Genomic DNA, 17,180 nt, shown 5'->3' with positions numbered 1-17,180 from the left:
ATGCAGTTCCAATCCTGTAGCGCAGGGCAGTGACCGAGATAGCTTCCTGTCTTCATACACCCTGTCTTCATAAATTCCGCCCTTCCTTCCTTCCCTCCCCCCCCAGCGAGTCCCAGACCCTTCCTCTCCTCCCCCGGCTTGAAGGACATTTATGAGGCTCATCGCTGGGGAGGCATCTAAGGCCCGTTCCTGCCTCTCCCTTCCCTACCATGAGGGTCTCTGCCCCCCTCCCTCACCCTCACCTCCCGGGCCAAGCTCAGATATCTCTTTCCCTGTTTATGGGCCGTTGGGATTTTTCCAACAACCTGAAATGAATCTCCGAGGCCCCACAGGTAGGGCAGCCCGTCTCGGGGCCATAAACCATGGCTGGTGCTTTCATCTGTGATTGCTTATGTCATAAACGAGTGGGAGGGCCAGGCAAGGGGGAAGCAACAGCCCTGAACCATTCCAGATTTTTTTTTTTATGAGAAAAGGGAAAGAAAGACCCTGAGAAACATGTTCAAACTTTATGCCAAGCAAGTTCATTTCACTCTGTTAGGCTGTGCGAGGAGACTTAATCTCTGGCCTTCCCCACTAGGAGTCAGATTTATGCTGTGTTTGTGTCTAAATGGCCTCCAGGGATGCTGACATTTGTTGTCGGAGACAGCGAGTAGTGTTCCTTTCATCTCCACTGAGGGGTGTCAGCTTAAATTATGAGGGATCGCTCTGGCCTGCATCTGGGTGTGGGAGCCTCTGGCAACAGAGAGGGGCCCTCCTGCCTCTCCTCCCACGGCTTTGCTGTTTGAAGGTTCCTCTCCGTCTTCTACTCCCCAGTGCTCCTGCGGGTCCTGGGAGGAATTTCCTAGCTCTCTTAGAACTTTTTCTTTCTCTCGGACAAATCGATTAAGGGTGTATTTCAGGCGTTGTGTGTTTTTAAAAAATTTTTTTTTTACATTTTATTTTTGATAGAGACAGAGCGTGAGTGGGGGAGGGGCAGAGAGAGAGGGAGACACAGAATCCGAAGCAGGCTCCAGGCTCTGAGTTGTCAGCCCAGAGCCCAGCGCGGGGCTCGAACTCACAGACCATGAGATCATGACCTGAGCCGAAGTCAGACATTTAACCGACTGAGCCACCCAGGTGCCCCAGGCATTGTGTATTTTTATGGAGAAGTTGGGGTCAGAGTCAGACAGGCCTGGCCTTGCTGCAGGAGGAGGCAGGGAGCCTCCGTGAACATCCCAGGAACAACCTGGAAATTCCCCAAGACAGTTAGAGGGCACCGTTATGCCCGCAATATTTACAACACAGCAGATAAAAGCGGGGAGGTGGTTAGCCATGGCCTGAGTTCCCCTTGGCAGCTGGGTCGTGGCACCTGTCGGCACTTTGAGAGGTGCCAAAAGGCCTCTCCGTGCTCGGTCTTCATAATCTCCCTCGCTCGGATCTGCCAGGACACCTGAAATTCCACAGCGGTGACTGTTTGGTTGGAGGCATTTTGTGTTGAGTGCATCTACGTTTTTGACGGTGGGAGAGAACAAACACATCAAGCTCTGCTAATCATGGACTCCTCCGTGTCACCTGGGTGCTTCCTGTCCCCAGAGTCAGAACCCGAAAGACTGGGACGTAGGATATGTCAGTTTTGATGGAAAATAGGAGGAGGTCAAGAGAGGTCTGGACGAGGGGCCAGCAAACTGTGGCATGCAGGCCTAATCTGGCCTGGTACCTGTTTTTTGGAATACTGTTTTATTGGAACACAGCCACACCTGTTGTAGTGTGGCTTTTGCACTACCATGGCAAGGTTGAGTCATTGCAGTAGAGACTTTAAGGCTTTCGAAGAGTAAAATATTTACTCTCTGGTCTTTTACCAAAAAAAAAAAAAAAAAAAAAAAGTTTGTAGGCCCCTGGCCTAGAGCATGAAGGCCTCTCGGAAGGCAAAATGTGGGACCTGAGGGAACAGAGAGAGAGAGAGAGAGAGAAATTAGTAGCAGAAAGGAGGAATAAAATAGGGAGAAAGTGTACCCACAAAAGCAATAGAAACCCCAGAGACAAATCTTAATCTCCTTTCTGTCCTCCCCCTCCTGCTCGTCCTCCCTCACCCCCGGCCCCCCTCTCCTTCCTCTTCTGAAGACAGATGTTTTCGTCTCTCCTCTCACAGGGGTGTGGGGAGGATGAATGAGACCATCGGTGCTCTCCACATCCTCCAGAAGTGGGCAGCTGGGGTGATCCTGGGAGGTAGTTCTGTTTCCCCCTCCCCATTGTTCAGGATAGAATAGCGCTCCTGGGGAAGGTGCCCGTATCCCAGACAAGCGGAGATACAGATTCAGCGACACGGGGCGGGGGGGCCTCCGCCGCCCTGCCTCTGGGGCTCCGAACAGACCTCAGCGGTTAACGTCTTCCTTCTGGAACCAGCCCAACTGCTCTCCCTCCCTTCACCTTCCTTCTCGCAAGCACACACTCACATTCTGCAAAACCCAACTCGCAGCGTTGGCTGGGGTCACGTCTGCCAAGAGAGAAGTGAACGCTGGCTTCGTAAACCCTTAGCTCAGACTCCCGAAAACAGGCAGCTATTATTAACAGAAAACATGTGTCTCGATCAAGAATACTTCTCTTATGTTGGAGTAGTGGTCATGATGATGGTGATGATGATTTACCAAGCACCTGTTACCTTCTACACCGCGCTAAACCTTTTACACACGTATCATCTCATGGAACTCCAGTGACGCTGTCACTTCCCCTGATGAGAAAATGGAGCCTTGAGAAATTTGGGCCAAATCACACATCCTAACTGATAGAACCCAAGTTTAAGCCTGAGTTTTGGGACTCTCGAGCCCATGTGTTACCTATACCGCATTGCTTTCCCAAATGATGGCCGCGGAGATGAGCCATCATCAAGGAATCTAGCATGACTTTAGACTTTACACGTTCAGTAGTTATGTTTTCCCAGTTATCAACAAACATTTGCGTCAGGCTGCGTGAGGAATGGCTTCAGGAGAATCAGCCTGGCTCCAGAAGACGTTTGCAAATACCGCTTTATGGACAAAACTGGAATAAGATAGGAGGTTTCTAAATTATAAAATTGGATTTGATGTTTTTTTAATCTGGGATAAAATGGTTTATATTTTCCAACTCCCTTTTTTTTTTTTAAATTAAGCTTCTCTTTTTGATTCCAGTATAGTTAACGTACAGTGTTCTAGGAGTTTCCGGTGTACTATGTAGTGAATTGTACAATCGCACTCTGGATCTGCCAGTCGTTTGTTCCAGACTTAACCCCTTTTAGTCTCTGGACTTAGAGGAGATCTGTATGATCCTGGGGGTGGGGGTGGGGGTGTCGGCCCATTTGCAAAGGAAACTCACTGAAGTCCTCCCTGTTACCAGAGGAGCACCCTCTTGACCCTGAGGAATCCACCAGCAGACAGAATTATTGGCCTCGTGGAAGGAACTGGCCTCTGCGGGGTCTCCGAGCAGTGGATGTTGGGTCCATCAAGGGTGAAGGTGGGGAGTCGGCGGCTTCTTTTTTTCCTATGGTCTCTCTTCTTGTGGGGTCTTTTTATTTGCCTGTGGCTTTTAGTTCTTCTGTGCTTGGTTTTTCCTTGCCATTCTGAAAATCTCCTTCTCGAAAGATCCTCAAACCCCTTGCTATGGAGGGATGGCTGAGGTCCGCTGACTGGATTTGCCCTGGGAAGAGCCACCTCCGAGGGGAAGATGCCAGAGTAGCCAGCCACTCCTTGTCATGCGGTTTCTTCTTCTTCAGTCTTTCTGGGCCTTTCCCCTGTACTCTCCAGGGGAGTGAGGCAGAAAGGAAAGGGCGTTCCTTCCACTCAATGTCGAGCTTCCTATGCACCAGGACCGTGTTAGTTGCTTTGCCCACAGCAGCACTGCCCCTGAGTCGCCCACGGCTGGGCACTATCGCTGCAGGGGTGCAGGTGGGGAAACCGAGGCACAGCGCGTGATGGCACTCCCATAGCGCCGTGTGCTTACACTGGGGGGCCGAGCTGGATGGAGCCCCAGGTGTGCCTACATCAGACCCGTGCAATGACATTGAAAGGGCCATGCCCTCAAGGTGCTCAAAGCTTAATGCTCCTTCATGTTCCAAGTGTACGCTTAAATGTTCGTAGACGGAAAAGGCCGTTGTCCTGGAACATTCCACAAAAGTCGAAACTGGGATGGCACGTGCAGATGAGTATCCTTTACGGAGGACGGTGGGATGAACAAGCATGTGCAGCTCCCACACGGGGCGGGGTGGGGGGTGGGTGGTCTCGAACGGGAGCAGCGCCAGGAGACCGGAGCCCTTGGGACAAGGCTCTCTGCTGGAGGAAAGGAGACAGCTGAGCGGTGTGAGGACCCGGACAGAAACGAGGTTCTTGTTTGCGTGACGTGAGCACATAGCTGCCAGTGGCTTTTAATGCTGACAGAAGGAAAACGCCTCCTTCACACGGGGACTTCCCGGACCCTGAAGCGTCTTCTCTGGAGTGTGAGGTCTGTGGGCTGCAGGAGGTAGCCTGGGAGAGAACGTGACACGCGCTGAAGGCTTCACTTGCTTCCGAAGTTCTCTTTGTATTGGTCACTGCTCATCAAGGAATCCACATAAATATAAACAGTTCCTTTGGTAATTACTTATTCTATACCGGAGCAGTTCTATCTACCCGTGTTGCGTGCATTCCGCAGGTAATCGAACGCTGGTCCTCTTACGGCCTTTGGAACAGTAGTATTTTCTGTCTCCTGACAGTGGCTCGAATTTCAGACACAGTGTCCAGGAAGTTATCCAAAATTTCTCCAGGTCCGGACTTAAAAAAAAAAAAAAAAAGACATCTAAGAAATAATAAACAGTGCTTATTGGACATTTATTATATGCCAAGCAGTATTTTTTTTAAAGTAGCCTCCATGCCCAACATGGGGCTCAAACTCACAACCCTGAGATTAAGAGTCGCAGGCTCTACTGAGCGAGCCAGCCAGGTGCCCCCAAGTAGCATTTTGCGTGTTTTGTGGGTGACCCCATTTAGACCTTCCAATCCCGATGCAGTAGGTTCTCTTCAATCCCAATTTTGTAGATAAGGAAACTGAGTCAGAGAGTGTTAAGTAACTTGCCCAAAGTCGCACAGTTAGGAAGTGTGGAGCTAGGACAGCCATTCCGGGAGAAAGTTCTGAGCTGAAATGGTGGGCTTTGTGGTTTCTGTCTTTGGATTTCAGAAGTATTTTCCTTAGCCCCTGCCTTTCGAGTCAACCCCACGCAGGTTATCGCACTCACATACAAAGCCATCCTGGGAACGTGGACCCAAGCGCCTTGTTATAGAATAACATACAGCTCCAGGAAGCGGCCTCGAAGAACTTAACACATTGTTCTCTGCTGCTTTTAGGCAAAAGTGATGATGAAGAAAGTCTCTGCAAGTCAGTCCATGGCACAGGGAAAGGAGCCGCTGAAGACGGCAAGGACCATAAGCGCCCCAAACGTCCTAGGACCATCTTGACCACCCAACAGAGGAGAGCATTCAAAGCCTCATTTGAAGTTTCCTCCAAGCCGTGCAGGAAGGTACGGGGGTGGGGGTGGGGGTAGGGGGGGGGAAGGAGGGAGGAAAGGGGGCCGGGCCCCCCTGGTTTGTGTGTACCCTTCACTCCTCTGGGGTGTTGATGGGTGCACTTGGGGGTCAGGGCGGTGGGGGAGGCGGTTCAGATCGAGCCTGTGCAGGTAGCCTGCGGCCCTCCTGGAGATTCTAGATCCCTGATGCTGTGGCCAGGGCCATGATGGAACCTCCCTGTACTTGTGTGCACGTGTACCCATTTCGCTTGGCTGCTTGCTCAATACACGGAGAGCAGCAGGAAGGATAGGAACAGGTACCAGTTGGGGGTATAGACCCAGAGGCTATAACAAAGGCAGTAAAAACACAGTGGTTTGTGGAATGTATTTATTTACCTATTTTTGGTCTAGTATGTTCCACTTGGAGTGGTGGTTTGGGGGTTCATCCACGTCTCAGTTCGTTCATTTCCGCTGCTGAACGGCATCCCACCGCATGGCTGGACGTACCACGGTTGGTTTGTCTGGTCATCTGTTGATGGATGTTTGAGTTGTTTCCAGTTTGGGGCCGTTACAGATGGGGCTGCCGTGAACGTCTGTGGTTTAAGGAGGTGGGAGTTCACTTCCATCGTCTGTCACAGTCCAGAGGTGAGCAGTCTGAGACTGGCAGGGAGCTGTATTATCCGTCATTGGTTCCAAGGGGCCGCGTTAGCTGTCACCATCGTTTCCAGCCACCATGGTGGAGAAGGAGGGTGTAGAGGGCAAGCATTTGCCTATTGAAGGCGTGCCCCGAGATCCTCTGTATCACTTTCTCTCATCCGTGGCGGCCAAAATTGAATCCCGTGACCACGCCTCCCGCAAGTGGGACTGGGAGATGAGTCTATCTGGGTGACCACGTGCCCTGGCGCAGCTTGGGATCCACCTGCTAATAGGAGGGAGGGGGGATTGGATATTGGAGACAATAAGCAGTCTCTCCCACAAAGAGCCACACCCATTTATTAAGCACCCGCCATTTAATGACTGCCTGCTGTATGCTCAGTTATGTTACGTACGCAGTACAAATAGGAAAACTGTTTTACTGAAATTCATGGAGGAAATACATTTTTCGAAAATCTAGCACTGTTTCTCCTGTGTCCCTCTTAGTCAGCTTTTGCTGTAATAACAAACAAATTCTCAGTGGCTCCAGCAGACCTGGCTTTCCTGCCCCAGGACAGTGGCTTGGCTGTGGCCCAGCTGGGCTCAGGGTCAGGCCTTCTCCACCTGTCTCTCTGGGGCTCCAGGCTGAGGGACCAGGCTGTTCTCATGAGGATGGCGGGAGCCACGTCCCACCAGGCAAGCCCACCCCCTTGGATCACACGTGCCACTTCCTCGCACATCCCGTGGGCCAGAGCAAGTCACGTGGCTAACTCCGTGTGAGGCGTGGGGAAGGCCCACCAATTGGAGCAGCGGAGGGAGGGTGGCTCTTTGCGAGACAGTAATATCGTCTGCCATGACGTGTGACCTCTGACAAGTGTCCCTGCAGACCTCTTTCCTTCTGTGTCCTTGTGGCTCCCTGGGCTTCAGGGGCGGTGCTGGCAGGAAGTGAAATAGCCCCAAAGTAGGCTTGCCCGAGGACAAATGATCACCTCCCTCGTTTATTACTTATCCTCCATGTACTAGACTCCCAGCCTCTGTGTGGCCCTGTGCCCAGTGCTTGTCCCCGGGCAGGCTAGGCTGTAGGCCGCCGGCGGGGAGGAGACGCATGTGCACATAACTAACACCGGGGAGGAAGCGGTGAGGACCATACCGGAGGGGCAGCCGGGAGCCGTGGGAGCCCGGGGAAGGGAAAGGTCTCTTCTGTCGGGGGAATCAGGCAAGGCTTTGTGGAGCAGGTGGCTTTTTGAGCTGGGCCTCTGAAACACAGATGGGGTTTCAGCAGGTGGAGGTGGGGCTGGGGCCCACTGCTCTCTTAGTTGGCTTAGCAGAAGGATGTGCTTTAAAGATCCCGTCTCATCATCTCCCTTCTCCTAAGCCTCAGCCCAAGCGGTGTGATGAAAGGGGGAGCCCTTCCCAAGGTCCCCAGGGAGCTGTGCTCACGGCTGTGCCTTCAGTCCCCTCTCCGCCCCAGGACGTAAGCCACAGGGCAGCGGCTCTCGGGCTCCTTCTTGGGAAGGCTGTGCTCTTGGCCTCTTCCCTCCTGGCCCGCATCTCACCACGTGCCTGCACGGAGGGCGGCTTTTAAACCCATCTCGTCATTAGAGGGACCCTGACTGTCCTGTTTTTGCGAGGCCATGGCGCGTGTGCTGTGCCAGAGCCGACTGCTTCGCTCTGCCAGATTCCAGAAGGCTCTTGACTCACTCAGGGTACGGGAGTATGAATGGCCATGAAACGCCCAAACCCCCCTAGAGCTATGAGAGACCAAACTAAATATTCAGGTCGATGAATTCCATTGGAGGAGAACAAGAGAGAGCCATTTGTTACATAAAGTGATTCTCACCCTCCATCCTTCTTAAGTAGGTTAGTCCACATGGAACTTCGCTAATGTTCCAGAACCGTCCGAAGGCCTGATTTCCAGAGTAAGAGAAACTGAGAAACGCCTCTTGGAATGCACATCTAAATTATTTATTCCCCTCTTTGTTCGCCTGGTGAAGGACCTCTCTCCACTTGAAGGGAAGCAATGGTCTTGCGTTTGGGATCAGGCTGGACCTTAAACACTAGCCGGCAACCATGTAAGATGCAGCCGGCCGGCCTCCCTATGCACCGTGTAGGGAATGTTCAGCTCCTCCTCTGAGATGCCAATGTTTCTGTATTTCTGATGTTCAAGGTGAGGGAGACCCTGGCCGCAGAGACAGGGCTGAGCGTCCGTGTCGTCCAGGTGTGGTTCCAGAACCAGAGAGCTAAGGTAATCTGCTTCTTACCGCTGTCTATCTCTGTGTGGCTCATTTCCTGAAATAATACAATAGGACTTCGTACTTGCAGATGGGTTTTCCAACCAGAGCTTGTTGGACAGATTTTCTAAACAGAACTCATAGGTCTCCTGACCAGAAATTCTGTTGAGGGTCCCCTGGGTGTCCCAGTCGGTGGAGCATCTGACTTTGGATTTTGACTCAGGTCATGATCCCAAGGTTGTGGGATCGAGCCCCACGTCGGGCTCCGTGCTGAGTGTGGAGCCTGCTTGAGATTCTCCCTCTCTCTCTCTCTCTCTCTCTCTCTCTCTCTCTCTCTCTCGCCCCTACCCCCTGCCCTTCTCGCCCACTCATGCTTTGTCTAAAATAAAATAAAGCTAAAAATTTAAATGAATTCTGTTGACCACAGTCACGTCAGCCACAGCAGCCCTGCAGAAGGGGAAGGAGAGGGCGTTTGTTCTGGTGAAATGGTTTTGATTTTCCTGGTGGCCATGACTATGAATCTGGCTAGCCGTCTGCCAGAATACAAAAGCAGATTCTTTCATTCACCTTTATTTAACCCAGATACCGAAGTTCTTTTAAAATTGCGAAGAGAAACCTACATAGCACACAAGTCTAAGGTGATACCCTGGTACAGTAGGATGAATGCCTTTACTTACCTCTCCCAGTGCCCCCCAAATACACCCCAACCATCATATTGTCCTCTGGATCCTACCAAGGTCTGTACTGCCCTGCCTCGATCATTTATTGGTTTTCTGCCCCTAAAAATGCATGTGGCCCATGGCCCATATGTTTGGGGTCCTAATCCATAGTAGGTGATCCGTTAATATCTCATTATCTGATTGTGATTGGTTAAGATAGCACTGCCCTAACTGAATTCTTTAGAATAGGGCACTTGATGTGTATTCAATCCTGAAAGGACTCCACGTTTCGATAGAATTAAGAGACCCCATAGCCTAATGTGTTCGGGAAGCAGAGGAGTTTTAAGCCTTTAGAAATGTTGCAGGAGAGACCTTTTTGTTTGCTTGTTTTTCTTAGGGTCTCATGGAGCCCTGACTTCCCCCAGAACACAGTTTGGGAAGCTTTGGGTTAAAATGTTCCTTCTGGGAAGTCTTAGTATTAACAGGGTGCTTTGGGAGACCAGCTCCTTACCTGGAGGCACGGATCTCCTGGGAGGCATCTCAGACACGGGGGCCAGCAGGTGGGGGAGTGGGTGGGAACCGCCTGGGGGCACATCCCAGGTCACACCCTGTGAGTCAGCAGCCTCTTGCCACACATCTAAGCCGGGCTGCGTCCCGCATCCCCATGCTTACACCGCACGTGAAACTGTCACGGCATGAGCAGCAAGGTTTATCAGCTCAGAGGAAGTCCCTGTGCCTAGAAGACCAGCTTCCCAGCCCGCTGTCTTCCCAGGGCTGCAGGTGCAGAGCCCGCAGCGGCCCCGGGCAAACTTGGGGCTCCTCCAGCTCGGCTCCCTTCCTGAGTCAGAGCGCGGGACGTCCCATGGTCCCTCTGCTTTGCACACAAGGCTGGCCTGCTGCCCATCCCCTGATTCTAACCCTGCGCCCCTCTCCTTATCAGATGAAGAAGCTGGCCAGGCGACAGCAGCAGCAACAGCAGGACCAGCAAAACACCCAGAGGCTGAGTTCCGGTAAGCGGTGGGGGAGCGGGTTGGGGGGGCCCCTAGCCGGGCCTTCCAGGGTCCAGGCCTTGCCCACTGCCTGGCTCTTTGAATGCCACTTCTGGGCTCCGCGAAGCCCTGTCCACACCAAAGAGAGTGGCTCGTCCGCTGGGGACTGAGCCCGGGGGATCTGGGAGAGGGTTGAGGGCACCCGGCTGAGGCCCGTGATGCTGACTGTGTGCAGAGCCCCCAGGACTGTGGCCGGACTCCCCCGGAGCCCAGGATGCACCCAGATCTTTCTCCTTCCTGGCAAATCAGCTGACAGAGGACACCCGTGTGGTTGACCCCGTCCCAGAATAACATGAAATAGTAAAAACAGGGGCGCCTGGGTGGCTCAGTTGGTTGAGCGGCCGACTGCGGGTCAGGTCATGATCTCGCGGTCTGTGAGTTCGAGCCCCGTGTCGGGCTCTGGGCTGACAGCTCAGAGCCTGGAGCCTGTTTCAGATTCTGTGTCTCCCTCTCTCTGACCCTCCCCCGTTCATGCTCTGTCGTCTCTCTCTGTCTCAAAAATAAATAAACGTTAAAAAAATAAAAAAGAAATAGTAAAAACAGGAACCCGTCGGGCACGTGTGTAGATCACAGAGTGCTCTCGTGCTGACCTGAGTCTGACAGCACCCCCACCCGGGGGGGCAGAGAAGTACTTTCTCCCCATCTCACTGATGAGCAAACAAGGGCGCTGCAGGGCTGAACGTGGTCCTAGAGGAACAGGCGGGGGGTCGGGACTGGAGTATGTTTCTCTGATTCTGAGCTCGTCTAGGCCACACTGCCCCGCCTCCCCCCGCCTGTGTGCCCCTTCGTTTGTTGCTGTTGTTTTTAATGGGGTGGTTGTGAGGACTGGGCAGGGAGTCAAGAGCGACAGGCTGTGGCACCCTTCAAGGGAATTAAAAAAAATAATAATAAAAAACTACTCTTACACCTGTGTCATTCTTAAAGGGATACGCCCCCAAAGGCCACCTGGTGGGATTCCCTGAGGGGTCTGTTTGTGCCCAGAACAGGAATTGTCAGCCTCCAACGTGCACAGAAGTCACTCGAAATTTGATAAAATTCAGATTCTGATTCTTAAAGTCTGGGTAGGGGCTGAGATTCTGCATTTTTAACAAACTCCCATCGTGCTGGCCCGTGGACCGCAGTCAATAGGCCGTGGACTGTGAGATTGTTCTCAGGCCCCCAGACAGGGCCCCCTGTCCTTGCGTGGACTTGCCTCGTGCTTAATACCTGGGCTAGGCTCAGTCTACACTCGGGCTCTTGCAGCACAGAGTTCTCTTGGCTTCTTCTCTTCTAGGCCAAACAGTGTCTTCATGGCAAGATGGATATTCAGAGAGAGGGAAAACAAGGACATGGGCACTGGGGAAGGTTGGAGGGGCGAGTTGGTCAGGAGACCTGAATACTGCCCCAGCTCCACCCCCAAAGCTGTTTGATCTCGGACCAGCCTTTCTGTCTCCTGGAGCCTCAGGCCACCTGTCCCCAGGGTGGGATAATCGCACCTGTCAGCAGCGTTGCCCTGGGCCCCTGGGAAGTTCAGAGAGGGTCACAGATAGGAGAGGGCTTTGGGAAGAGCCACACACGTTGGCTCCATATAGGCCAACACCCTCGAAGGGGGAAGAATGCACGGAGGCATTATGAGAACACAAACTCAGAGTGCTTGGGTCTTGGAGAATTCAAAGGGCAGCTCCTAGGCCAGACTTAAGTAGGCAGATGCTGGCGGAAAATAGTCTCTGAGAGTTAATGGAACCATGTTCAGAGGACCACAGGGTAGAGGCAGGAAGTGAGGCCCCTATTCTCTGAAACTTTATACACCAATGTAGCAAGTTGTTCCAAAACACATTCACACGGTCTCATGGAGTCTGCCTGTCAGCTCCTTGAGGTCAGCCGGGCCAGTGTCATGAACCCCACGTAACTGACGGGCCCCAAGTATAGTGATTCTGGAACGATCTTTAGATCCATCACCTCCAGTGGCTGCCAAACCTGTGTGTACCATCAGACGCGTTTGTTTTGTGATCTCTTTCAAGGAAGCTCTCCAAGTTCAACTGCACCTCCCTGCCCTTACTCTCCAAGGTTGGTCCTGATAGCTCTTGGTAGGGCACAGGCTGGAAACTGCTGATGTCACCCTCATTCCTGACCATTTCATTAATGAGGAAGCCAAGACTCAGGACGTATAATGATCTTGCCATGGCTAGATCTAGCCAAGATGACCCTCCATGAGTGTCACCACCCGGTGTTCACACCCTGTGTGGTCCCCCTCGGACACTGATGAGGGGTGACCGAGGGTGTGGCTTCTGAGGCTAGGTCACAAAAAATGTGGCGGTTTCTGCTTTGCGCTCTGCCGGATCCCTGGCTCTGAGGAAGCCGGCCGCCATGTTGTGAGGATGCTCAAGCAGGTGGAGAAGATGGTGTAATGGGGCGATAACGGGATGGCAGATACGGCGTGTCGCCCTCCAAGTCTGGGGCTCCCTGTATCACGTGCACCAGCCCCTCTCACCCTCTTCTCCTTATGAAGCTGCAGCAAAGGCCAGTGCTGGACGGGAACGCTGGGCAGTGAGGGGTATGAAGTTCAGAAGATGTGCTCGGCTTTCTCGCCCAGCCTGGGGTCCTGGGCTGCACATGGAGCATGATCTGCCTTCTTCTTTGTCCCCCAGCTCAAACAAATGGCGGTGGGAACGCTGGGATGGAAGGGATCATGAACCCCTACACGGCTCTGCCCACCCCACAGCAGCTCCTGGCCATCGAGCAGAGCGTCTACAGCTCCGACCCCTTCCGACAGGGCCTCACCCCCCCTCAGATGCCGGGAGACCACATGCACCCATACGGTAAGATGGGCCCCGGCCCCACAGGGACCGCTCACGGCTCGCTGGCGTGGGTCTCTCCTTCCCTCCCAAACACACGTGTGCAGTTCCCGGATGCCCAACGAAGCTACAAGCAGAATACGTGCCCGGAAGATGCCACTGGGTCGTCTAACCAGCGGCTACAGAAGAAAGACCAGTACCCACAGTCATCAGTGATGTTCCCACTTATTCTCCTTTTCAAAGATTCTTGTTAAAGTAGGAGGTTGTACTTTGATTGTAAACCTGTTCGCTGTGATCGAATTTCCCTTCTTTCCTTTCACACCAGGTACCACATGTTTGCCAGCACTGCCGGCCGTGATGTAGGCCAAAGGCCTTAATTAAGCAAACTTTTAGACAAAGAAAGAAAATACAGAAAAGCGCAGAGAGCAAATTTTCTAATGCAACTGATACTACTTAGGTGCTCTCAATTAACTCCTGAAACATAACCTGACTTGGGAAGTGAAAAGTATCCACCCCCCCCCCCGCCCCCGCAACTTCCACTCCACCAAAACTGGCGTTGCTTTAAATGCCAGGTGTTTAGATGGCTTAGCCTCCCCAACTGTCAAGCTTGCTGGGCGGACAGCAGCTGGGGCCTGGGCACTCTGATGGAGTGGGCGAGCTCTGGAGCGGAGGTCTGAAGTTCAATCTCAGGGCCAAATACACTTTTAGACAGAGGAGGTCAGTGGCCTATGGAATGCGTCTGTCCTGTGTAATCTGTGATCCGTTACACTGAGAGCTACAATTAAAGTTTTATTCAGCAGGCCTTCAAAACAGGGTGAGAGCGGCGTGCCTCAGCCCACAGATTTTGTCAAACAACTGCTTTCATCAAAGAAAAATTCTGTCTTCCACGTGCTGCATATAGCAGATGCTGATTAAGACCTGGCCCTCTGTAGGGACCTCCCTGACCAACGCCGCTCATTTGCACGTACATTGATATATCCGTGCAGGTAAAACGTGTGGAGGGTCCGACAGACGTACCTCTAGGTCCTTGTCACAAAGATCCCCGAGCTGTTCCACAGTTTGCCCTACTGTCTTCTCTGTCCAGGGTGTCAATTAGTCCAGGGCGGGCCCCTAACCTTGTCTCTTCTGCAGGACACATTCGGGGAGGCAGCAGGCCCTCGGTATGTCTGAGGGGACTTGTATTTCCACCAAGGTCTCTTGAGCCTAATCCACAACGCTGACATTTATCTTCTTACCAGTCGTCCTCCAAGAACCATTTTGGGGGCCGAGTCCTCTAGGAGCCCTGCCCCAGCCCCTCTGGCTGGCGATGCTATGTCCTGCCCGCTCCCCAGCCTTGCTGTGTAGACATTCTGGCGTTTGCTCATGCCGCACCCAGTTTTCACTTTGTCACATCCTCGTTTACACTGTTTTCGGTCGTCGTGCTTTCCACCCGAGCCCCCTAAGGACACGGGAGATCTTCTGTGGACGGGGACTACCTCCCTCCTACTCTCCCACATAGCTCTCCCTCCACCCCGTTCTCAGAATCCACTAGAAAACCTCACGGGGGCGGAGGGGGGGGGTGGCGGCTGTGCTCAGCTCATACTCGCTGCACTCCGCTACACTTCCCAGCACCGAAGGGAGTCCCTGCTTCTGGACCCTCATGACCGTCTCATCTTCATTTCAGGTGCGGAGCCCCTTTTCCACGACCTGGATAGTGACGACACCTCCCTCAGTAACCTGGGTGACTGTTTCCTAGCAACCTCAGAAGCTGGGCCCCTGCAGTCCAGAGTGGGAAACCCCATTGACCACCTGTACTCGATGCAGAATTCTTACTTTACCTCTTGAGTCTTCCCCTCAAGTTCTGTGGCTGGGCTCCCACACGGACCAACCCTACTATGTGAGGGGTTGGCCGGCTGTAGAGAGGGGGAGGCCAGGGAAGAGGTGGGGTGGGGAGGGAGTTCTGTCGGGGATGCTGTTGTATGACGATCTGATGTAGCTCGGCATTTCCAAAGACTGAATATACAATGATCGCGTAGCTTCATGTTTCCAATAAGAGTCTTAGCTTAGGTATGAAGACGTGTTTCTCATTAAGGACAGGGACTTTTAATATAGACATTCTCATGCAAACTAGGTACCTAGAGACTCCTAACAACTTCCCACCGTTTTGGGGAAGCTCTTGTCAAGAGGTGCGTACGTCTACCCATCCATATACCCATAGACAGACAGACGGACAGATAGATGTGTGTGTGAGTGTGTAACCTTCCATACTCTATCATCAAAGTTTATTCCTAATTATGACAGGCACCAACTGTACAGAAAAAGTAACTTTATTTTCCGTGTGAACTATATTTAAGGAAATGCTTGATGCACTTAAGTTATAAAAATGAGATAATTTACTTTTATAAACTTTATTTTTAGTTCGAAGAGACTTGTCGGCAGGGCAGAGAGGCCAGAGGCCTGCTCCACCTGGGCCCGTAGCTTTGAGTGCTCGGCTGAGCTTTGAGTGCTCGACAGAGTTCTGTTTTCGAGAGCATCACGGGGTCTGGAAAGCAGCTCTGTGCGGCTGACCGTATTCTCTCACGGATTCTTGCTCTCTTTGGGGCCGAATCACAGGGCTCAGGTGGGACCGAAAACTCCTTGATCACGTTCTTAGAAAACGTAAAGCCGAGACTCTTCAGCTTTCTTTTAAATTCTGACGCGTAGCTGTGGGAGGCAGTAGGAAGGTCAGTTCTGCTCTTGAACTTCAGCATCTGTGGGTGTGGGATGAGACTGACAGTATGTACCTACCTCACTGGGGGACACTGAGGCTTAATTCACCCCCAGGACACATGAGCAGGGCTGAAACCAATATCCCATATTTGTTTAAAATACCAGACCGGTCACTGGGCAAAGGGGGCTCCGTGGGGCCACCCGTAGCCCGAACCCCAAGGGTGACTCTCCCTGCTGTGGTCCCTTCTGCAAAGCCTCGGCTGGAGATACCAGGTCAGGGCAGCTCAGGGGGATGCCAGGGTCCTTCCATGGGGAGGAGGCTACTGCTGAGCAGATGGAAGAGGGCATTGTGGTGTTCTAGAGTGTTCTAGAGTGTTCTAGGGTGTTCTAGAGTGTTCTAGGGTGTTCTAGTCGGGATTGGGCCGACTACGGCCTGCAGGCCTGTGTTTTATGGCCTGCCAGCTAAGAATGGCTTTTACATTTTTAAAGGATTCTTTAAAAAAAGAAAGAAAATATGTGGCAGACTGTATGTGGCCCAGAAAGCCTGAAAATATTTACTACCTATTCTGTCCGCCTCTTTTCATAAAATCTTTGCTGGCCTCTGTTCTAGAGAGTCTATTTCTTAATCAGCCTTCTGGAGCTCTTAGAGGCAGCGGGGATCCAGCGAGGACGCAGGGTTCCTCCCTCTGTCTCGCTTTTCCGACTCGGAGCACAGAAGCCCCAGCTGCCATTGTACACAGGGACACTTCACAGCCTGTTCTCCAGGTGCGGTGCTAGGGGTCCGCTACTTCTGTGCAGGGATGCCTCCTGAGAAAGCAGACAAGATGATGGGGAAGACGGGGGGCGGGAGGGTTGGGATCAGCCTGGGCTCCTCTGAGGGGGCCGTTCGGGCTTGGCCTCGCTCCTGAGGACGTTCTAGGTCTTCAGAGCCTCGGCCACAGAGACTTGTCCCCTTCATTGTCTGCAAGGCCAGAGGGAACACGCTCCCTTACGGTAGAGTCTGTGTTGTGTGATTTTTTTGTGTGTGCTCTTGTTTGTAATTTATGCAAACCACCAAGAACCCCAAACCAGTCTGGCGAGTAGAAGTCTTGCAGGTGCCTACCACTCCGCAGGCTTCTGTAGAGATCCGTCGGAGAACGTAGCAGATCCTATGTGAGTGAGACAATTAGAGATCCTTCCTCCGCTCGTAATGGCATACCGAGATGAAATTAAAAACCTCTTACCAATGAGCTGTCGTTGATTCAGGGGCAGGGGCGGAGGGCAGGGAACCAGGGGGACGCGGGTGTTTTGTCCACAGGGGCCTGGGGAAGAGCATACGGTGATACCGCGCAGCTTAACACGCAGGGAAAGGGGCTCCGGCAAAGCTAAGGAGAAGGGAGCCTTCGCCCTCCCGCCGGGACGGACGCCGAGACCTCGGTCTTTACAAACAGCTGCGGAAGGGGGTCCCGGGCGCGTTCCGACGGCATCGGCAAGTTCACCCGAGGCAGAATGGTTTGCGTTGTGCGTGGGGAGAACGTTCGCTGGGAAATCAGAGCGGTGTCATGGGGCGGGAGAATCTCCCACGGGACTGAAGGGAGATGCCTGGCCGGGATGGGGGAGCCGAGCAAGCAGACAGGAGCTTCCCCCAAAAGTTCTCGGTGGTTTTCAGTGTGATCTATGGG

At 52.8% G+C, this 17,180-nt stretch overlaps 1 protein-coding gene across 2 annotated transcripts in view; it reads left to right on the top strand.

Moving 5' to 3' along the window:
• Nucleotides 1-16,748, top strand: part of LMX1A (LIM homeobox transcription factor 1 alpha) — a 160,776-nt gene extending 144,028 nt beyond the window's left edge. For both annotated transcript variants that reach the window (XM_019465722.2, XM_019465721.2), the window contains exons 5-9: nucleotides 5,328-5,500; nucleotides 8,286-8,363; nucleotides 9,949-10,018; nucleotides 12,685-12,855; nucleotides 14,495-16,748. In XM_019465722.2, coding sequence (XP_019321267.2) covers nucleotides 5,328-5,500; nucleotides 8,286-8,363; nucleotides 9,949-10,018; nucleotides 12,685-12,855; nucleotides 14,495-14,655 — 653 coding nt within the window. In that variant the 3' untranslated portion in view covers nucleotides 14,656-16,748. The remainder of the gene's footprint in view (nucleotides 1-5,327; nucleotides 5,501-8,285; nucleotides 8,364-9,948; nucleotides 10,019-12,684; nucleotides 12,856-14,494) is intronic.
• Nucleotides 16,749-17,180: the final 432 nt, after the last annotated feature.

This window comes from Panthera pardus, unplaced genomic scaffold, assembly GCF_024362965.1.
Source record: "Panthera pardus isolate Hobbes unplaced genomic scaffold, ASM2436296v1 HiC_scaffold_21, whole genome shotgun sequence".
Lineage (NCBI taxonomy): Eukaryota > Metazoa > Chordata > Mammalia > Carnivora > Felidae > Panthera > Panthera pardus.
Note: the sequence above shows the minus strand (reverse complement) of the source record. Positions and strands in the feature narration are given on the sequence as shown.